General features: G+C 30.4%; 1 protein-coding gene across 3 annotated transcripts in view; it reads right to left on the bottom strand.

Moving 5' to 3' along the window:
* The window catches only part of LOC106712155 (cGMP-dependent protein kinase, isozyme 2 forms cD4/T1/T3A/T3B), a 119341-nt gene that overhangs the window by 38975 nt on the left and 55740 nt on the right, over positions 1-24626 (bottom strand). For 2 of the 3 annotated variants that reach the window (XM_045681306.1, XM_045681307.1), the window contains exon 3: positions 2969-3135. In XM_045681306.1, the coding sequence (XP_045537262.1) occupies positions 2969-3135 (167 nt within the window). Of the gene's footprint in view, positions 1-2968; positions 3136-7103; positions 7543-24626 lie in introns of those variants that run through there. The other variant, XM_045681308.1, reaches the window with a different exon arrangement.

Raw genomic sequence — 24626 nt, forward strand, 5'->3', positions numbered from 1 at the left:
ATTGCATAGTTTTATATAATAGTAGATGAAGTCTTTTGACGACTAAGAAAATAATAATAGTACATTTTTTTATTAGACAGACGAGTATGTATATGTGCAGAAATAACTGTACTTTATACGGTTTGATTATTTTTAGAGTTCAAATCTAATTTTGTCGATAAACGTAATTATAAATTGTAAATTCGATTTCGTATGATTTTTAAATGTCGTACTTTTTTATCTTAAGATAATCATACATCTGTATGTACTGTACGCAAATTTTATTAGCATGCTTACGCAATAATGCTACAATCGTGTTCTCTTAATATTGTTTTAGTCACTTAAGTCTATATGTTAGTGTAATTGAGATAAATCTTCATATTAATATCTCCTTAATATAATTTTGTCTTATCGTACTTCTTTCTTGCATAATGTAGGCCAAACATGCTACGTATTGCGTGACTTTTTTGATCCTAACGTGAACCCTATCGTGTCATTGACAAAACTGTAGTTACCGATATTATGAATAATTTAATTGGTCGGTTGTGCTTGTACATTTAAACCGTCGTGAAAAACCTAACGTATTTGGCTTGCATAACACATCATCTTGTGACGTCATATAAAATTTAACCTGCAGCTCATGACATAACTAATAGTAAAAAAATGAACCGTTTCCAATTAGGTATACGGTATCTAATAAATACCAATGGCCATGGCAACTTTCACTTCCGACACCGATATAACCCAGCTAAACCAATGATGGTTGTAAGTAGCAAGGTCTCTTGGTGCCGTCAAGGCCGTGTTTGACGCTATTGAAAGGTTTTTTACTACAGTTAGATGATAGAATTTTTTTGCACGAATATATTTCGTACACGTATTACGTCAGAGTTCATTTAACAGAATGGGAAAGATATTAATAAAACCGCGGAAATGTCAATGTAACAGATTATTTTTTACTTTATAAAAATCGTTGTCGATTAAAGCTACACCTATAATAGTAATAATACTTCCTATTTGTTTTGGTCTTATTTTAATGGATATAAGACAGACTTATCTCTATTTAAGTCACTTAAGACAAAATGAAAGCGAAATATCTTCGTTTTCAAGAAAATTAACATCACAAGAGATTACTATTTTACTAAAATAGTAAAATATAATATAACCGTAATCTATTGTCATAAAATATATATATAAAAATATAATTTCGTAAATTATATAATACGATACAAGGTAATATTATTACTGTGGGTTTCTAAGACCAAATAATCCGTTTAAAACATATTGTTATTTCTGTTTTGTCAAAGATTATAACAGGGATGACGATATGTTTTATACCTACAAGGATTTTGGTCTCAGAAACCAACGATTAAACGAGTAACCTTATTGCATGACTGAGATAATCGACATTCAAACTTATAAAACATTAATTTAATAAACCTTAATATCTAGCTTCCAGTTTATTCGTATCACTGTAATACAAAATTGTATATTTATAATTTTAGGTCTATGTAGTTATAGAAACTTGAAAATAATTTTGTAAATTTATGTAACAAATTTTCTTAACTTTTGGAACCCATTAGAATCGTAAATTAATAAAAAAAAAGTTCTACACTTTTTTACTACGTAGTAAAATTAAATGAAAACTGTTAAAAATAAGTCTAAATAATCAATAGATTGACATAACCAATTTAAGTCATAAACATAAGCATTTGTCGTTAAATATACGAGATAAACTTTACGATTGAGGGGTTAAAGGTGTTCGTGTATTGTGACTATTACAAAACTTGGCTTTTGGCCGCTTTTACCTCTTTCCTAATATAGTTTGTATACGTGCGTACGCATTATGAAACCTTAGTGGAAATCGAGGTTAGAGGAGTTATTTACGTTGTTTTTATGTATCAGTTTGAACACTATGTGCACTTTTGTACGATAAATATAAAGTGAAACGGTTGTAAAATTTTAACACATAAGACCTGAGCTGTTACCGCAATTTTATTTTATAAATGTGAATAAGATAAAAAATGAGGTAACTGTATATAGAGTTTTATGACGTAGCTTGTATTTCATAACATTCATATATGTTTAAATTTTTTATTGTAAAATTATCTATTGGGTACACAACTTTCTTTAATCTAATTTGGACGAAAATCACAGGTAATAGCGGTAATTTTCGTATTTACCTAAATAAGCGAGATTCCAAGGGGAAAGAGATATTTTTCTCGCTTACAGAGTTTCTCGCTTAGGGGTCAATTTCATTAGTCGATAACCCGGTAGTATTACAGCATGTGTGGCGCGAGAAATTTCTTGTTCTCTCATGCCATAGCGCCCGGATGCGAGAAACGTTTTCATTAGTCGTTATCTTCCCGCAGACTACATAACGACGAAATTATTGACTAATGAAATTGCGCCCTTATCAATTAATAAACGGAATTTATGCTTCTTTTTACCAAAAAAAAAATTAAAATAAAATTGAAACCTATAATTGTCCTATAAAAACATAAATTTACAGTTTACATAAATAGTTATGTTTTAGTTGAAGGAATCGTAAGAATAAACTTATAGAATTTCCCACTTTCTCGGTACAAAAGCGGGAATTACATACAAGTTACTAATACAAATTTTGTATATACTATATTGTACTATGTATGTGTATATCGTTTATTTATCTATCACCCTACTGTTCAAATATAATATCAACGAATATAAATAATGATCGCAGTTTGATTAACTAATTAATTATCTTAGTAATTACCCAATTAAAATTCGTAGAAGATAAGATAATTATGTAATAAAAAATTTAAATTACTTAATTTTTGTGTTTTATTATTTCTAATAAAATGTGTTTAACTACAGTTTGAACTTCTTAAAATTGTTATAGTGTATTAACGCCATCTATAGTCAGCGATATAAAATACTCAAAGAATTATTAACCACAGTAATTTTGCCACTGGCTACTAGAGGGCGTGTGTAGTATTTGAAATTGACTTACCTTCCATAACATAAACAATACTGCCGACATCGCCTTCTTTAATAATAACGCTGCCTGCAGCGTATTCGACAGGATACATACAATCGACAATTTCACGTATTTGCGTCATCTCCAAATTCTTCATAAAGTCGTTGTCCAGAATAGCACCCTTGATTAGTTCCCGCGATCTGAAAATAAAAGAATTTATTATCATCACAGTCAGATTCACATCGAGTACAAAATAGTTGTATTGATTATTGTATTAATTTTAAAAATAAGTATTCTATTTGCTTAGTAAAAGTTATTAATAACCATAGAATTTCTCATTTTTCGTGAACATAATCTAAGGTCATGCTTCCAAGTTTGGAAGCTATATTTTCTATAGTTTGTGAGTTAGGCAATAAGTTGCAAGATATTTGTAAAAACATCCTGTATGTTGTTAAACTCGCACAATTAATCAACAAGCAACATTTAAATACGATTTATTATGAATGACAGCGGCGTTAAGAAACTTTTATTGGCTATATTGTGCTCTTTAATTCGATGAAAAGGAACGTACTGGCTGATTGATGAAATAGCTTCAATTAATAATCGAATGTTTGTCGAATTCATTGGCCAATTGAATGGCCAAAAAACAAAGATTCTGAATGAACGTTTTATTATAAAATTAGATTTTATATTCATCTGAGATTTAAGAATTGTTGTATTATAGTCTGATACGAAAAAATCTATCAATAACAATTCTATATTTCTTCATAACAAAAAAAAAAAATGTCGTTTAGAGATCGATTAATTCATTTTTTACTTTACAAACTATTATCTTCATATGTAATTTAACAATTAGATACAATAAATGTAATTCGTTAATAATTTTAATAAATCAAATGCGAAAGGTCTTATAAATCTTTTAAATAGCATAAATTAACTCCAATTAAAGGCAATCAATCATATAATTTGTAAAAATTCTTAAAAGTTTAAAGTCAAGGTTTATTTTATGTTAAATTGTAGCAAATGAATCAGCTTGATATTAAGTGTTAATTTTTACATCAAAAACAATTCACAAATATGTATTTCACAAGAGTTTTTTTGAGAACGCACAAAACTATGACTGCTATCCCAACTTGAAAAACACTGTGACATCCGCTATTGTCATTAATAGATCAGGACTTGAGAAAACTTTTGCTTGGATAAACAGAGGACTGCATTATAACTGTTGATATGTGTAATAGGGACCTTTAGATATCTGCTATTTACATGTTCCCTCCCGAAATTATCGTGGAAGTTAGAATACGGTCCTCGGTTTTTCCAAACGATTTTTTTCTGAAGATCTAAACTACATTCACCTACCTACGCTTAAAGTATACTTCAATTAGCACTCACTAATTAGTGACTAGACTAGAGAGTGAAGTATTGCGCAAACAAATCGTCTGTTTGCGTTAATTTTCAAAACAAAATATTATATCTAACTAAAATGATGTCATTTGATAACGAAATCCAAACGTGTGCTAAAAATATTCTTTACGAAATTATCCATAACATGGGCATTTCAATAATATTGTTTGGAAGAATATTAAGAATAATATTGATATTTAGAGAAAACGAAACAATAAATTGTGTTGTCATATTAATAACTAAAAGTGCTTTATAATAGAGAGAAGAATGACAAATATAGTAATGTCACCGATCGATCGCAAACTTCGTCAATTTGTAATCAACCTAGATCGGATATATGTACATTGATAATCCGTTTCCAATTTACGCGATTCATCTTTATTCATAATCATACTCTATGAGTAATGAATCAAGACTCAAAATCCTTTAATATTATTTTTAATGTAAGCATTGTTGTATGTATGCATGAGATCGGGTTAAAGGTTCCTTAAATAAATTAAGACATTTAAAAAATATATATACAAAAATAACATTGATATAGTTAGGATTACGAAAACAATGTCTTATGAAACATTACATTACGTGGTAAACTTACTCCACACATTAAATGTTAAGTACAATTCGTGACAGTACAAGATTGTTGTTAAATGTCTGGCTACGACTCGATCTCGTGGTAAATTCTGTTATTTCTCTCATATTCTGTGTATAAAAAAGACAGTTTTTTGTACAAGAATATCGGCAGTGTAATCCTATTGTGGAACATGATACAAAATATGTATATTTTTTATATCAAAAGGTGACAAACGAGCAAGCGGCCATCTGAATACGTCAAAATAGGGAAGCGATCTCTGCTAATTGACATGAGCAATAGCAGATGCGTTGCCTACCTTTAAACGACGGAGCCTCCTCCGTGACGCACAGAAAGAGAATATGCATCCCCTGCTCCACTTACTACTACCTACTACCCTTTCCCATCCTTACCTTATAAGAAAAGGGTGGAAATGAAAAGTAGACTAAAATTAGGCTGCGAACACACTCCTCAGACGAAACGCGGAATTGCTTCCAATTCACGCTTGTCTTCTGAGTGGTCGAGGTATTCCACCGAGCGTATTTCTTTAAAGCAAAGTCGAAACTGTAGTGTTGTGAATAAATAGTTTTAAAAATAATTATAAACATACGTAAATTGAGAAATCTAAATTTAACAAACATTAGCTACGATTTCCATGCTTCTGATTAAAAATAAAGCAATGTAAATATACGTTCTAGCGACTGCTATTATAAGAATGTTACATCGAAATATTTAAAAAGACGTACTGTTACATATTTATTGAATGCCTATGTATGGTACGTTAGTATCTAATAAGTTTGACCATTTCATTACGACTTGTAACTTAAACTTTAAAGAGTAAGGTTATGAAAGACCTCTATTGTTATCACCGTTTCTTTTTATTAGTATGAAAGGGATAGATATATCGTTACGACACTTAAAATAAAATGTTAAGTTAATACTTTTACCACAAAAAAAGCAAAATCTTTTACTAAAAAAGGGGTACCAATATGTCTTAAACAGAGATTTTGTTCTCAGAAACCAAAGGTTAATGTGTAACCTAAAATTTAATCTTCACTTTATAAATCGTTCAACAAAGAACCGTCGACTGTCATTAATAAGTATCAAAGGCGTAACCCTCGTGTGATACTGCCAAAGGCGAGGACAGATAATAAAGTTCGAACATAATTATACCAAATGTGTACGTTCGAAGGCGTACTGGACACGCTAACACAGGTCGGCCTCGCTCGGGCCAAAGCCGCATGGAACATATCCGATTGCTGATTGATAAATGACGTTTCCAGCGCACCTGTATTCAATCTCTGACTCACGATACATTAAATTGATATAGATTTATAACTTTAACAATATAATGCTTTAATTAATAGTTAAGCTTAGAACTTTTAATTAAAACTTTTAAGTGGTCTTGGACACGCCTTGTTTGATTAGCTACTGATATGTAAGGAAAAGTGTTGGACCAAAAACTGTGTAGCAGTATTATATAGGAATATGTATTAACTGAAGGTTCTGTTTGAAAAAATGCAGACGTTCGGTGCAATGTAGACATTAAGCCGTCGTCTAAAATTTAGCTTACACACTCAAAACTTACGTATGTCCGGCAAAATTTTAACTATCAGTTGTCGCACCGAGGTGATATAATGTGTGAATCTTATAATAGGTAAAGCTTGGTGAAAATTATAATGTAAATCAGCATTATTAGGAAATAGTCACAAAAGTGGCAATGTATTTTCGTCATAAAAAATAAGAATGAAAAATCATAACATTAAGTAATAAAAAGTAAAACATATTCACTGTAACGTTTATTTTATTTATGTAAACAAATGAAAGAAGCAATAAATAAGTTATAGGTCTGAAAAATTAAGTATAGCTATTTAAAAATATTGAACAACATTTTTTAATGATTAAACAAAAATAAACATTTTATAAATGGTTTCAAAGTATGTAATGACACACTTATTTATTAAAATGTACATAACTTGTACGTTATATACTTAACCATCGTTCACGAAAATTCCAATCCAGATATATTCATTATTTTAATTTGTTCGTAGTAAATTAATCTTGAATAGACAGTATTAAAAGCATAAACAAACTGATGTTTATACTCTATTGAACTTTGAACAAGAATAAACTAACCTAGTACTTCAAAATGGGTCAAGCTATGAGAAGATTACCGTCCTGTCAAAGAATACTTACTTATGACTCTTCGGTATCTTGGCCAGTTTCATATCATGATCTTGACTTAACGACGACAATGGTTCTGCTGATATAGCCGTGCGTTTCAATCTTTGTTCACCAATGGGTAATATTCTAGTATTTTCTAACCCAGGCGACTTCATCGCGAAGCATTCCTCTTCATTATCTTTGCCATTTTTATGGCTATCTATAATCTGTCTAGTCAGAGGTTTGACGACTTGTCTGTATTTATCTATTTCATTTTTAAGGTATCGTATAGTCGCATCTCTTTCATCGATCTCATTTTCTAGTAATGCTATTATTTTGTCTCGACGTTTCAATTCTTCAGTTTTTTCCATCACTAGTCTTTTCATGTCCATATATTTCTTTTCTAATTTGAAATAATGATCTATTTTACACTGAGTTGTATGTGTGTGCGCCATTTTGGATTTATTAAGCTTAATCTGATCACGTTTTTAATCAGTCACTAGAACCCTAGTAACACATTGCACTTGTCAACGAAACCGGTCGCGTTCACTGAGGCGTACAAAGTCAAACTGTTATTAGTAATTCTTGCTATCAACTCTGTATCGATATTACAGATAAAACGATGTTAACGCCTACTTGACAACCGATGTCATGTAAGGCTACGAATTATATATTTAGTTGAACACTGATAATGAAATTAAATAATACAATTATTATAATTTGTGACGTATTGATCGTCCATTGTTTTATTAAGGTGTGACTAACGACGTTTCACCGGCGATCATTTCACAAGCAAAAAGAAATAGATTCAAATAAAGCAGATTTACGAGCACGAAAGTATACAAATTGAAAGAAAATTCTAAATGTTATTTCACAAAATGTAATTTAAATTATGATCTTTGATTCATAGAAAACCTGTCTTCAATTGTTATCTGAAGTATCAATAAACGATAATAGTTCTATTTATAATAAACTGAACGGCATTTGTTGCAATGCTAAAGTAAAAATAAATGGGTTTCAAAAACAATAAAGTTTGTAATTTATATTAGATTTTTTGCACATAAATCTTCTCTGACGTATTCTATATATGTTAGGTTTCATTAAAACGTATCTCAGGATTTAAGAACACATACGAGTATAGGATAAATATACAAACGTTGACTTTTGTTTTTAATTATTAAGAAACAAAAGACATATCAGTCACTTACGAAATATTAACTATTACAAGGACTAACCGGGCGTAGGATAAGCCGAAAAATAATTTGTTTAAGGTCAAGCAATCAGTAACATATCATACGAGTGCATGATACCTTTCTAAGTGTTGAGATAAGGTCAATACAAAATGCCAGTGTTAAGAATTCGGGCCAAAGTAATTAGACTTAGCATAATGCACGATAAATCAACGTACACAGATATAAATTATTACGGGTCAGAAACCGCCGTAGTTAATTTGTTTCATATATCGGGTGTCTTTGCATTTAATTATCATTGCGTGTTCTTTTAACCTTAAGCCATAAAATAACATAAAGAAAATAATAGATAAGTTCTCTATGAAGATTTTGGATTTTAACAACATAGTCGTACAACAGCGAAGTAAATGCGTGGCTTTACTATGATTTGTATTACTGTTTTAAGATATGTTGGTGGTTCTTAAATTCGCGTGAGTTACGTAGAACACATTTTTTGGTGTGAAATTTTGAATTTTGTGAAATTTGAAATTCGATTTGTCATTTCTTTATTAGTAGTTTTATCCTAGTTTTCTAAATACTATGTCATGTATACTAGCAACTTTGTATTTAACGTCCTATAAAATTTATTCAATAAAAATAAAATTCAATAACATATATTATGTGAAGTCATTCAAAAATAACGACAAAGTACGATAGAAAAAAATGTCAATCATACTTATCACTGACAGGGAATTATTTTTGTCAATGATTACAAATTACAAGCGAAACTATCAATGTTATTTATATCTGAAGATATTATTAGCGATAAGATTAGGAACCAGTCGTCCAATCTATATTTGTTAAATATATGTAAGAAGGTATGATGATATATTCAATATACACGGTATCTGTTTTCTTACTAACATTATAAATGCGAATGTTTAGAATTTAGATGGATGGATGGATAGATGTTTTTTAGAAGGTATGTTCGGAATCAACGGATTTTGATGAAATTTGGCACATATGTAGAACATAGTCAGGATATGTGTTCTACATAGGATACTTATTAAGTTTTTTTTTTTAATTCCGCGCGGACGGAATCGCGGGCAAAAGCTTGTAGGTTATAAAATGGACATCCCTTTTTGAGGCATTTGATAAAGAGGAATTTATTTGATTAAGCCATTCATCTAATATCTCACAAAAGCGTCAAACAAATCCAAATAAATACAAACATGAAGAGTTTGACAGTAAATTTGATCGTCTACAGAAAGCTTTACGGCTGCCAAAAGTAATTGATATGCAAACATACAATTACTACTGTAGTTGAAATTACATAAATATCGTGATAAGAATATATGTAGTCATATAAATATTAAATAAAGTCGCTTAGAAACCATCTCTACGTGTATTGACCTAGACCCATTTCCATTCATATTGGAAGGAAGCCCGCTGGACAATGTTGAAATTACATAAATATCGTGATAAGAATATATGTAGTCATATAAATATTAAATAAAGTCGCTTAGAAACCATCTCTACGTGTATTGACCTAGACCCATTTCCATTCATATTGGAAGGAAGCCCGCTGGACAAAACATAACACATGCAAGCTTTACTGTTATTTCTAAATTATATTAAGAAGTAAGGAAATGTGCAAATATTTATCTATTTCATTTTATCCGATTGATGTTTTTTTTTTTTTTTTTTTTTTTTTATTAATATTTTTACATCTACAGACGCTTGGTCCGTACTCTTTCCTGCACAGGTTTTAGTTATCTTTTTTTTTTTTTTATTAATATCCCTGTGCTACATTGTTTGTTCCTGCTTACTTATAAATACATATAATTTAACTTAATTATATATATTTTTTTTTAACCATTTACTTTACTAAACTTACTTGCTAAATTACTTATACTTATTACTATTACTTGTTTTTTTTTTTTTTTTTTTTTTTATATTTTAACTGTTATAAAGCTCAAATTGTATTTGAGTTGCGCTTAATTCATGTCACATTGTTTTTCCAATCTCATAAATAAATTGTGGTTTTATTTTTAGCTTACCGAGTTTTTCTGAGACGAAAATCCCCGTTTAAAACATACTGTTATCTCTGTTTCGTCAAAGATAACGATATGTTTTACACAGAGATTTTAGTCTCAGAAACCAACTGTTAGTTAATTAGTGCAGTGTTTTTCCACATTCCCAGTAAATGACTTCCGTCAATCATAGTTTTTATTGTAACCGATGCACTGTTATTACATGAAAAACAACCGTAATTATAAAGCAACATTAAATGTATGTTTAGATTCCTTATTAAAACCTAACAGCATGAAAAAATCAATAGAGGTTTATGTCGATGTTTAAGAGCCGAAGTAACAATTTGACTGATTTTTACTTTTTTGTGTTAATAGCTACAACATGCAATAAACAAAATACACATTTACAGGTGTAAATGTGTATCTTTTGCTGAAGTGAAAAGGGCCTATGCGGCATCTTTTCATATATGGTTGAAACTTTGAGGGCATCTCCTGCAAAGTTGTCATTTTGCACATTGGCCCTTATTCGTAGGAGCCATCGATATAGCCAAGATAAAAAAAAAAAAAAACTATAAAAATTCTCTTAAAATCACGAAAAAATCCTGTTAATTGGGCTTGAGCGATCATTTAACCAATTCAAGTTAATAATTGACCTTGTTATTTGAAATAACTTAAGATAGTTTGAGTGTCTCAAAAATAAATACATTAAGTAAGAAGAATTACATTAAGAAAAGAATTACTATATGATTAAAGGTGATATTGTATTAATAAATGACCGTGTCTAGCGAGCGCGTTACGCAGTTAGCCGTAATCCATCGAAGCGTGTTTAATTTTATCTGAAAGCCATATAATCTTCTTATCCGCTGACGTCACGGAGTGTCATTAAGCCTTTTTTAACACGAGCTGACACACTCACGTTATTTATGGAGCTCTTCGTTATCGAATACATGTGGCACAACAAACATTAGGGGAAAACGCCACGTCTTTGAAAGAAAAGTATAATATCTATATATATAAAAGAAAGTCGTGTTAGTTACACTATTTATAACTCAAGAAAGGCTGAATCGATTTGACTGAAAATTGGTAGGTAGCTTAGAACCAGGAAACGGACATAGGATAATTTTTACCCCGTTTTCTATTTTTTACTCCGCGCGGACGGAGTCGCGGGTAAAGGCTAGTATAAAATAAAGTTCATATAAAATTTTCCAAAAAATATCTTAATAATTTTATTAATTACGAAAATAAAGAAGGCATAGTCAATTACATCAATACTTTTTGTGTGATATAGAAATCGTTTACTTATAGATATTATACATCAGAAACTATTTAAAAAATCTTTAAAAATATTATTTACCGTTGGTTTCTGAGACCAAAATGTTCTGTACTGTAGACATATCGTCATCCCTGTCATTATCTTTGAGAAAACAAAGATATCAATATCTTTGGAACGAGGATTTTGGTCTCAGAAATTCACCATTAGTCGTTAACGAATTTCATTTATTGAATATCTCTAATGACTTATCAATATCAATACATAGTATAAAACAAAGTCGCTTTCGCTGTATGTCCGTATGTATGCTTAGATCTTTAAAACAACGCAACGGATTTTGACGCGGTTTTTTTTAATAGATAGAGTGATTCTTAAGGAAGGTTTGTATGTATAATAAATGCATAATATAGTAGAGAAACACTGATAAATTTAAAGTTTTCTAATGTGATGTCGTAAATAAGCACGTTTTTTGCGCTTATATTGCAAACGCTGGCTGAACCCTACGAGATAGACCAAAATAATGTACTACAGTATTGTTCACCTTAAAAAGTTCAACAAAAAAGTCCGCGATGGTATATGTCTATCTCTTAGGGATAACCCAGCATAACCATTTTTATTCTTTTACGAAGTGATTTTAAACAATACAGCATTAATCCTTATCCATTTAAGTACCTTAAATAAATTGTGCATTTATTCTGTAGTAGGTATATTTTGCATTGCACCCGTGCGAAGCCGGGGCGGGTCGCTAGTGATTTATAAATAGGTCGGTGTAATTTCGGTTATAACGTAATTAAGGAAGTCATCCAAGCAAAACAAGAAACTATCGCTTTTGAAGTTTGTTATTTGAACATACCAGAAACTAAACATCATTTGATTTTCGCATAAACAATAGAAATCGAACAGTCAGGGTGTTTCCCGTTGGGCTGATAGGCCTATCGATCAATCGGCCGGAAATAAAATCGGTCTGACTGAATCTATGTAATCCAAAGGAAACAACTAACATTTTTTCTTTATTATTTAAAATGTATAAAATTATTTACTAGTATAAATTGAACAACATTAATAAAATGAAATCAAGAAGTAAATTTATTTAACTTTTTTATAAAAATGCAATTGTTATTTTCGTTCGTTTATTAACTAAAACACAAAAGTTCAAAACAAAATGTGTTCTTAATTTAAAATATGTATTTATCAGAACGATCTGTTGTTTATTGCTGTACAATGAGGACAGCGGGAATTGGGCTCAATTGAAATAAATGTCATGTCCAATTACGTAAGCTTTGTTCTTCGCAAGTCCTCAAAACGTATTTGAACACATAAAAATACACTTATGCTAGCTTCACACGAGCGCAGAACAGTGATGTAGTGCAGTCAGTGTAGTAATACTAATTTGAAAGCACACTTACTGTCAAACAGTACTAAGCTCGTAGACAAAGTCGCATTTCATTAGTGATATTAGAATCGACAATTTGAATAGAAATAAATAATAAATAATTTATATATTTATATTCATAAGCACTCATATTTATATATTATGTAAGTTGTATAATGTGTTTAGTATATTCGCATTTAACTAGTTTAATTATACATAGTTCTTGCTCTTATTTATTTATTTTTGACCTTTTTTTTATATTTATGATACACCCCGCTATTTATGTTAGTATCTCCTGTCCCACAGGGTTGCCTGGAAGAGATCGCTTATAGCGATAAGGCCGCCCTTGCGATGTAAATTAGTATTTAGTAATTTTTCTGTATAATTTGTATTAGCAATAAGAGTTAATAAATAAAATAAATAAATAAATACGTAATAAGCACGTGACACATTAAAAATTATTGCCGCTCTTGAACAATTTTACTTTTCGATTAATGTTATCGAAAATCGAATGTTGTTAGGGTGACTTTTCTGTCTCTGCGTGTGAAATAAAACCAGTACTGCAATGTCCTAAAGTACTATCTCACTGCACTGCCCTAGTGCGAAACTAACATTAGAGTCAACTTTTAATTAGCATTGTGAACTAGCACGTCGTGGATATACCTTGACACACATCGAGTACAGAAAAATGTCTCGCATCTGTCGTGAAGGTCAAAAGAAAGGTGGATGTCACCGGATGGTAAAATGGCGGGTTTTAGCATGTTTTATTTTCGTTCACATTGATATTTGCAAACCTTTAGAACGGACTTAACGAAAACACATAACATCTACGTATTAATTTCGATTAATTCTCATTTACAAAGTTTTTCAACACGTGCAATAAATTTAATTAATGTCGTTTGATATATTCAAGGTTCATTTATTTTGGAATTCCAAATTTAAATGTAGCCTCAATTTTTTTTGCGATTAGTTCAAGGCAAAAACAATTTATTTATTAACTTGTTTAAGTTTAATGTTATTTTAATGATTAGGCGTAATTGTATACAAGTTCCATGTAACTTATTCAGGACTTTAAAATTGTGAAACAAGCCTTAAATGTTTTACAATATAATTTTACTTTGTAACAAAATAGAATTATGCATTGTCTAGGAAAAAGATTTATCTGATTTCAAAATGCTCACGGAACTATTACTTGGTCATCATATAAAATAAAATCTATATTTAGTAACTACCGACCATTACTCGTATAATCAATGCCATTATATGCGCAATAAGAAATGATTCCACCCGGAGACAATTGTACTTATTGCATTCAATTCTAATCGAGCGGAAATATAAATAATTAAGGATAGCACAATATCTTTATTTATATAAGTATTTAAGCTATGATTATCTAATCTTAGTATTTTGTTAACATAACGCATAGCCACTAAAGAGGATTACTCTAGCGATATTTTTATATTTTTTTCATTTCCCTTGAAAAAAAATTTTTTCAAACTTCTAGTTACGTTTTCAGTCAATTTAAAAAGTGGAATATTATAAGTGTGGAAAAAACTTTGCATCCCTTTTTTAGGAGATTGCGCGATTTTTTTAATTATGAATTATGGTCGAATATCGACCAATTGGCAACCATAGTCTTAGTAAATAAAGTTTGATTCGTCTTTTCTGCTGTTCAAAGACAAAAGGACTACATTTAAAAAAAAACGATTTTTTTTTTCGTATAAGTCCCATTTAAAATACATGCGTAAAAACAGTAGGTACTAATGAAATGTATAAACGCAATAAATATTCTCCAAAACGGAATAATATTCGGGCATAATTTGGGTCGTATTGCATTCAGTTATTTTTGTTATGAACGCGATGGCTGCATTTGAAGTCTCAAGGTAACTTACAGTTTAAAATAAACTCTGCAGATTTTCAGCTAATTTCCGAATATCGTTAAATGAACATAAAGCTAATCAATGAAAATACGACTTACGATTTAAATGTTTATATCGACCAACACAAAGATGTCGTAGTCTGCTTATAATCTGACTAGACATTTTAGCAACTGTTAGCAAATTGCAAATATAAGAATCAATCACAATTTTTCGTATTATTTTTCGTCAGTATAAACTGTCGAAGTAAAATGGTCCAATTTTGAACTGTAGTTTAATTTGCGAAATGTTTAACATACATAGGAAAATGTTCTGTAGGTACTCGTTATATTCTTGATTCTTTGACGATTTAAGTAGGAAATGTCTTTACTTTTTGTGTGTTACTTGTTAATATATATTTAAAAAAATCACTCTTATCATGTGTACTAAATTTAAAATCTTTTCAGAAAATTTTCGCACATAATTTATTGTTGCCAAACAATGCAGAGCAACGAACGAAGTTGAAAATAAATTGTTGACTAATTTCTAATTTTGGACATTTGTATGACTTTCGTATCCATACAATGCGTGTAACAAATCGTATAATTAGTGGTTTAAGGCAACTTTGATTTATATTTAAATAACATTTTATGCCGAAATGTATATCTCATTTATTTGATTGAACAAAAAATTTCTATTTTTTTTAATTTTTAAATATTCCTTATCTAAAATACACCAAATGCACTTTAAATGCTATTACTTCTACACTTTCCGATCGAAAATAAACCTTAGTTCGTTGTAATAAAGTTGTTTTTTAAATTCAATACACGTATACATTACAACGGCGGAATTTTAATATAGAATTCGTGCAAAATCGTGTTTCACATATATTTGTTAAAACCATACGGATCTTATATTGATTGTCAAGTTTTTATTAATGTTTGTTTTAGTAATTAACTAGTCGCAAACGTTTGAAGACAGTTTCTATGATGTCATTGTGTATACTTGTAATCTTGTTAGAAATTTTATATGTAGTAAAGTATTTTTTTAAAAAAGCTTCCATTCAGAATTTTAATATAAATTTCTGGTAATATATATTGGACAATATATTTCTTAGAAAAAAATATATAATATACATTTTGGTACAGCTGTACTGGTATTGTCAATACTTAATGTTAATAAATAGGTTAAATTTTTAGTGTTAAATAGTTTTTATGTGCATCGAAAATGTTCTGAAAGTAGTGCACCGATTTGAAAAATTCTTTCACTGTTGGGAAGCTACATTATTCCCATGTAAAATAGGCTATGTTTATTACTATTTTATTTTATTCCACGCGGATTAAGTCACGGATTAATTGCAAATAGTTTTCAAAATACATTTAAATAGTCTATTTACACGCAACATTTTAACGTAACATATTCAGTATGTTTTGCTTAAAAGAAAGATATACTGTATCAAGGTCTTTTATCCACGGTTTTTCCTTTACAGAAGTACGAAGTATGTACATAAATTTCAATACATTGAATTATAGCAAGAACTTTTTCGTATTGCCCTTCAAGGAAGACTGCTCCGATATCACTTAAGGAATCTATTTATTTTACCTCTGCTGGTGAAAATAGATCCTTATAAGCCTAGAAGTAAGTTTTTACTAATAAAATTAAGTGGGAATTAATGAACGCTTTTGGTTCTTAAAAAGTATGATTTCTTTCTTTACTTTATTATTATGTAACGTAAAGTTTTTCTTTTATTCAGTGATAATTAAGATTGTTATAAATGACTTTGACGTTAAATGAATTTGTAAAATAGTTATGTTAACTTTGTTAGTTTGTTTTGCTTCAAGTTCGTCGGTGAAACGCTTTTGTTTCTAGATCGCTTTTTCTTTTAAATCCCAAAATTTTCAATATGATAATTTCATTAGAAGTGACGTTTAATTAATTTTAATATTAAAATAAATCTTAAAATCGGAAATTGAAAATTAATTGCAGAATATTAAAATACATTTTCAACACTTTAGAACCACTAAAGAAACGTTTTGACGTATCCAAACACTTTGGCGCGTATTTTAAATATAATATTTTTTAACACTTCAACCCGTACGTTACATCGGTCTGAGAGCCGCGATTCAACTAGCAAAGTAAAGCTGTCGAGACGCTGCCGTCGCGAATCAGTCATCGCAAACGCTATGGACTCTTGCTAGTTTCACACGAGAGCAGAACAGTGACCCAGAGCAGTATAAGTGCAGTATAACCTAAAAACCACGAAAGCTTAGACAAAAATATGTGTCAAGATAATTGTCACGGAATGGAATTTGACGGTAAAAAATTTACTATATTGAAGATTATGGCCTCGCTATGGTTTGTCTATGCTAGGACAAAATCATATTCGATTTCCAATATCACAGTAATAAAGTTCAAAAGTACGGAAATTTGTTAATTTTGAAAAGTGAGTAACAGCTAAACAGTGTTAAGCGCTATCTCGAATTTGACTTTCTCCAATCTTATCTATATACAGCAGAAAAAAACGTATTGAATATAAATCGAATTAATACTTGTATGGAAATCACAAATATCTATTTTAATTCCCAACAGAACCCAATACCCATCGTCATTTATAAAACTATTAGCGCCATCTTTTGTAATAAAAAAAAACAATTAAATTACCATATAATTTGTACAAAAATGTCAAAATAGCCTAATGAAATTGCCGACTGAACTTAAAATTTATCGCCAGTTTTTAGCGCCATCTAAACTATTAAATTACCATAAAATTATCATAGGTCGAAATAATGAACGATTTTAGATTTAAAGTCTTAGGGTATTTTTTTTTTTGTGACTGAGTAGTCACTGTTTGCCTTGAGGAGGCACTTACAGTTTCACCGGGCTTGAGGTGGCCGGGCGCAGATGGCGCTTAGCCTAAACCTCGTTTAAGAGTAACTAGGCTCGAGGGCTCCCTCAGGAGCCTCGGCTCGGGCTGTTACTTCGTTATTATTACCGGATTGGGTCTTAGGGTACTTTAAAAATTTCTTAATATACTACGCATATAATGGTTAGAATATCGTTTGAGTTAGAAAAAAAGAAACCTTTGCATGACTTCATTTATAGGAATAAAACTTTTTAGGTAATCAATTTGGGATTAAACAAAACATTTTCGTTTTCTAGTAAAAAATTACGTTATGCTTCGGTTTAAGAACGAAAATTAGTTTTAGGCATTTCTATTGTTTCGCCTCTGTCACCCGGGAATAGTGAACCTTCCCAACAGTGAAAGAATTTCGCAAATCGGTTCTATAGTTTCTGATCGGATTCAATGTATACAAACAAACAATCAAATCTTTCCTCTTTATAATATTAGTGTAGTTTTTTTTATCAAATAATTTACGTTTATAAATTTTTAATCGATTAAATCTAAATGATAAAATTGATCGGTAGCAAAGTTCAAAGTTATTTAACATCTGGCCGCTACGCAATAACCTTGTAATAAATCCGCCATAAAGTCTTAAAACTGGAACTCATAGACAGTACATCGTAAAAAAAATAATGTAAACGTTAGAATATATAATCAAATATTTTGAAAATTATTGTGAGAACTCATTAAAAATAAAAATAGTAGCAACGTTTTTCTTTATAATAAAAAAATAAATTTGTATGTTAATATATTCGTGAATTATTAAAATGAAATTATTAATTTCCTTTGAAAATAAAACGATCACTCAATATTTACAAAGCGACATCTATACATACGCAGAAAAACGAAATGGGATCTTGAGACGAATGCCAAGTTACTGCTACTTGATAATAGATGGCGCTCGATGCAAAATGTTCCTCTTTTTTTAAATATAGTATTACCGAACAACTAAAAAAATTCCAGAGCTTAAAATAAAATGTTATGTTCAAAAAAATCGTACTTAGATTTTTTTAATTTAAAGGATTAAATAATTACATAATTTGATTAATAAACTAACATCGTTATGCTAAGTTAAAAAAGAGATTGCCGCGAATAAAAATATGTACTAAAAATAACGATTGTAGATGTAGTTACTACTTTCTTGACGTCATTTGGTATGATGCTTAGGTCAAATTGATTGGCTCGTGATTGTTGATGAATTGTTAAGTGTTGCTTGTTGGTGTACTAAAAATAGAGCAACGTACGAGCAACAGTGGGTTACAACACATCGTGTGGAATATACTGCTTGAATTATTCACGATGGAACGCGTCTACAGCAAAGATTTTAAAAATAATAATAACTGTTTCACCTACACTAAGTTTTACATACATATATATGTGATTTTAAGTTTAAAATAATTTTTACAAAGAAATCCATTGAGCAGTTACAAAATTAATATATTTACAGAAATTTCCGTCCGTCTATCTTATAACCGAAAGCCGAATGTTTCTACTGTCTCGAAAAACAAATTGTTTACATTTCCATACCTTTGTTATCTTTTGTATTTGGCACTATTCCCAAATATTTTCTGTTTGGTTCAATGCTCCTACATATGAATATAGGAAATGTTATATCACCGTAAAATTGTGAATTTTACAAAGTTTAAAATTTAACTAGCATTATAACTAACTTTAAATTTTGATTTGAAATAACCATTTACAATTTTACTAAGTTACAAATACGAGCACGATCTTAGATAATTTCTTTTATTGTTTTCATCAATAGTAGTCATTTTTACAAAATTACAAAGTAGCAATTTTTAGAATTTTACGGTGACATGTACTATGTGTTCCGTTCTGCGTTTACCTTGATAAATGCAGTCAGTTCACGTCCACCTCGCAACAAATAGAGATCGTCTAAGTCGATAACTTATAATTTATTTATTTGTTATGATGTATGCACACAATATGAATTTAGTAATGTTGGTAACGAAAAATAAACAAACAAAATGACCACTAAATAATTTTAATATATTACTCTCAAGTAGGGTTGGCAACAAGTGGGCGGCCGTAAAAAATTAAGCTAAAACGTTAAGGTTTATAAAACCTTGTGCGCCTACCCCACGTGAGTAAGATAAAGCCAGGAAGATGATAATGAAAATGACCACAACGGTATTTTTAAATGATCCTGTATTTTTCACTGTCAAAACACTAATGAGCATTATTGTTATCACTTATTTCTTCAAAGACAATGAAAATGATGGCAATAATTTTGCCATACATGTTACGGGTGGAGGTAACACTATAGGTTGAAGAGACAAAAAGTAGATGGTTCACATATTAAAAAATAATTAAAACTGTGAGAGTGAACTTACATAAAAAAGTTTGGGAATCTCTGACCTAGTAAAAGGAGTAAATCGACTAGCTACCTATATTAATTAAATGTAGAGGTAGAATGTAGATGTCTCCAGGTCATATTGATATGTCTGTATTCATGATTATCTTATCAATTTACTCTTATCGTCTTAGGTGTAAGTATATCGACTAGATTAGAGATATACTAAAGAAGGACATAATTTAGAGTATGTTTACAAACATTTATAGTCACATAAATACACTTAAAGCCATAGACATGGCCATAGTAATTGCGAAATAAAATACATAGTTAAGAACAACTTGAAGTGACCGCGAATACAGCCCTGGCACTCACCCCACAGTCGGTGACGACCCTGGAGTAGACTTGAGTGTTAGCCGTTGTTAATAATTTTATAATAATGTTTCACAAAAGTTTTAACAATTCCCGGAATTATGTCAGCAACTAGTTCATATGCGCAAAAAAATAAGCACAAATGTTTCATAGATTTTGCGTTTGACATGCGAGTACAAATTTTACTGACATTTTACCACATGACTCGTTCGATTATTAATAATTTCACAGTCGATCGGTAACATGTTTAATTGTGTAAACAATTTGCCTAATTACGTAAATATTTACATCAAAGCATAAAACTTTCAGACTAATTAGCAAAAATTACTGGACAGCTAAACCGGGTTTTAAAACTAATTAGCTAAACCTACTAGACAACTAAACCTGGTTTGAAACTAATTAGCAAAGCTTAATGGACAGCCAAGTCATCCGCTTAAACGTCTGCAATAATTCCTAGTACTACGATTTATAGTAGCTTTTACCTCGGTAACAGATTAGCTTACGCAGATATCTAGAAATGTAATTAAAGGCAACTCTGTTCAACCTGTTCATGTTAAAGTCGATAAGTTAAATGTAAACATACATTTCAAACAACTTGTTGCCGACATTATGTCTGATTTACATTAAGGTTCCAGACCTTAAGATAAATAAAATAATCTCACACAAGTTTAAGTATACGGAAAACCCCACTGACTTCGATTGACGGCGATAAATGAGATTTTTTATACATTGTAATAATCTTATAAATATTACAGAATTTCCCAACGGATAATTTTGTACTTTCTCTTTCTTTCCCTCACCATTCTTCTTACTCATAATTCAACTCTTCCTCTTTTTACTTCGGATACTGAATTTATTTTGATTGTTGAAAACGTTAAAAGTATACTGAGTTACATAATAATTTTCTGGTTACTACTATAAAAAACTAAGAACAAAAACTTGACATCTATAATTGAAACTGTAATGTTACCAACTTCATGTTAAAGGAATCTTGTTCTTGACCTTTCTCCAACTGAATGAATCCACTAATTAACTCCAACGATTAAATACTCCAGAGACATAACGAGTGTATTGAATTCCGTCGACTTATTGTCCAAAGTTTTGATTAATCGATAATAACCGTAATTAATACTGACTTTGAAATATTTAAATACTTTAGTAAAACACTTCCATAGCGATATTCTTTCCATTGTCTTGAGTTAACAGTTTTTGTGTGATAAAAAAGTTAATAGCCTCACATATTAAAAATAGCACTAATAGTATTAAAAGGAGATGACGTCGTTAGCTGATATTACGTCCTCATCGAGGAGCTCGGAGACAACCCTAAGTTAGGGTTGACTAGGCCTTAGCCAACCACGTAATAACGTCAAATAAATTGTGCATATGAGATTTAAAAACCGAAAAACAATTTGATACATGGCGGGGACCAAACCGCTGCCTGCAGAATGCAAGTCAAGTGCGAAAAAAAAAACAATAAAAAATGTAATGTCCTGTGATATACAGAAGCGTGGCATTTAAATCTATTAGCGGCATAATGTATCCTTAGCTCATAATTTTTTTCGCATTTAATTGATTAAGGAATTTAAAACCAACTTGTAGTTATTTTGACATCGTATTGTTTTTTGTAACGTAATTATGGGTAATTTATTCCTTCGCTGTATATGTATCATGGCTCTGTATACAGTGGTCGAAAATATTAATAGATGGCTTCAAATTAGCTTTAATAAATACGTTTTTTCGTCCAATGTCGAAATTTGCGTTTAATGGAACAAAAGGAGGTGAAACTTATCAGTTTTATGAAGTAATAAAGGTTTTGTACAGTTGAAAGAGAAATTTTATTATTTCACGTTTGTCGTGTTGACATTGTACTTTTATATTTGAGGCCGCGTTATCTATTTTTATGGAAGTATGCTAATAGTTATATTTTTAGATTTAATTACATGCGCCAAAATGTTATCTTATGTTTCCGATTGTATAAGACATTTGATGACGTCGTTGAAGTTAATATTTTTTTACATTTACATTGATTTTAATACAACAGTAAAATGTGTAGATGCAACGTTTCAAATTCTTCCTATATATAAATAAAAAAACTTAATCCGCCTTATTACAAAAAATCTCAACAACTCTGGTTTAAACCCGAACTACGTAGTCTAGCTTAATCTCTAAAACCATGGTCTAAATGAATCCGTATTACAAAACGTAGACCAAACCAGAACTTCATAAACTAAGAATTTGAACCACGGTCAATCGATTATGACAGATAATCATTCGCTCACTAAATGTCATTCGATAATAAACGTTCCGTTTCTGCGAAAGTTGTAACATCTGGCTATCTTTTATCGGGTATGTATATAAAATGGAATAGAATAAAGCACGTCAAACGGAATTCTTTCGAAAGTGCCCGCCCCGCGCGATCTTTGCTTTTACGTGTGTAATTGTCAATAAACTAATTGAAAATGGATCAACGATATGCAAAATGATCTGCAAATTGGACTTCTGAGAAGAAAGTAAATAATTAATTACCTACTACTTCATTTACTACTACGTTTAAAAACTTTCTTTGATCCGGAAGAATTATTTAATTTTTAATATTTTAGGAAATACTGCGTCAATTAGTCGCACAATCGTGCGTTACTTTTTCGATCCACTATTTTTTCCGCAAAACGTTCAGTAAATCGGTACTTTTGTCTTAAATCTTCATTCGACAATTCGACAAAAGGATCCAAACGAACTCGACGTTTATTAGGTTGACGTGACATTTCTAATATTGGAGATGTTTCAATATCTTCAATGTCTTCCATGTCCATTAAATTAACCAAATCAGATTTTTAACAAAAATCCGATAAGGCACAAAACGTCGTATCGTAACTAAGCGGATAGCAAATTCAAATGAATAACCTTAAATTTGACACTTTTGACATAAGTCTAAATCTGTGGTCTAAATAGTTAAACCTGGGAACGCAATGGTTTAAAGTTGTTACCATAGATAGTCCAGGTTTAACGTTAAACTACGTTTTGTAATATGAATTTTAAATAAACCACTTCGAATGTAGGTTTAAACCAGGTTTTATTGTTAGACCACGTTTTATAATAAGGCGGAATAAGCCTATGCGTCCTTCCAGACTATGTTCTACATCTGTGCCAAATTTCATCAAGATCCATTGAACCGTTCCGGAGATACCTACCTTCTAACAAACATTCATCTATCCATCCATTCATCTAAACATTCGCATTTATAATATTTTATTAAGTAAGATGATTTCACACTAGATTTTAGTCTTGTCATTACCAAATGTGTAAAGTAAAAATAAGAAAATGAAGGCACAGACTAAAAATATTTTACAATGTTTTTACATAATTTACATAGGCATGACTTGCTTAGATATTTCTAGGCAACAAAATGCGATATAATAAATGTTTTATTACTATTACTTGGGTCATGGACAGGTTTAACGGAAAAAATAATATTTTCGGGAGGTCACAGATCTCATTAAGATCAGATTCGATGGAGACAAAGGAACATGAGGTCGTTCAAAATTCTAAAATACTACAATTGAATTTTTTTATGTATTACTTCCTGCCAAAGTCAAGATATTTGTATTTTTATTTTATTACCAATAGTTTGTTATTTAAAATCAAATTATCGAGAGTAATTTAAGTTAATTATTCATTTTGAAAACTGTAAATATTTTCAATTTGTAACAGTTAGAGACTCAACTTTCAACATCTCCCTGGCCTTATCCCACTCACACGGTTTTATAAACCAACTAGTTGTCGCCTGCTACTGCGTCCGGGCGGAATTAAAAACAAAACCCTTCCAGGGATACATTCTAACAAACACCCAACCATCTAAACTTTCGCATTTATGTTAGTACGAATTTTTGGCTTAAACTTAATGGCCGGCATCCTGACAGTTGCCAACCCTGCTTGGGAGAGTTAGACACTCAACTTTAATAATAAGAAAAGAAACTTTCGTTTAATATTACAACAATATTTTACAAAAATCTGTTCTATCTGTCTACATTACTACCTATACACAAATAACTTACCATTATATTAGTGCGTATGGAATGTTTTAAAACAAGATCAATTAAAATATCAATCCGACATTATCGTCGTAATTTCTTTCACGAAGAACAAATCACAAGACGAACCGCATTCTAAGTCAATTCTAATGATAATGAAACAAACAAATCACTGTCCGATGTAAATGAAAACAGATTAATCGTCAGTTTAATTATTAATTAATATAATTTATAATAACA

Source organism: Papilio machaon, chromosome 15 (genome assembly GCF_912999745.1).
Source record: "Papilio machaon chromosome 15, ilPapMach1.1, whole genome shotgun sequence".
Lineage (NCBI taxonomy): Eukaryota > Metazoa > Arthropoda > Insecta > Lepidoptera > Papilionidae > Papilio > Papilio machaon.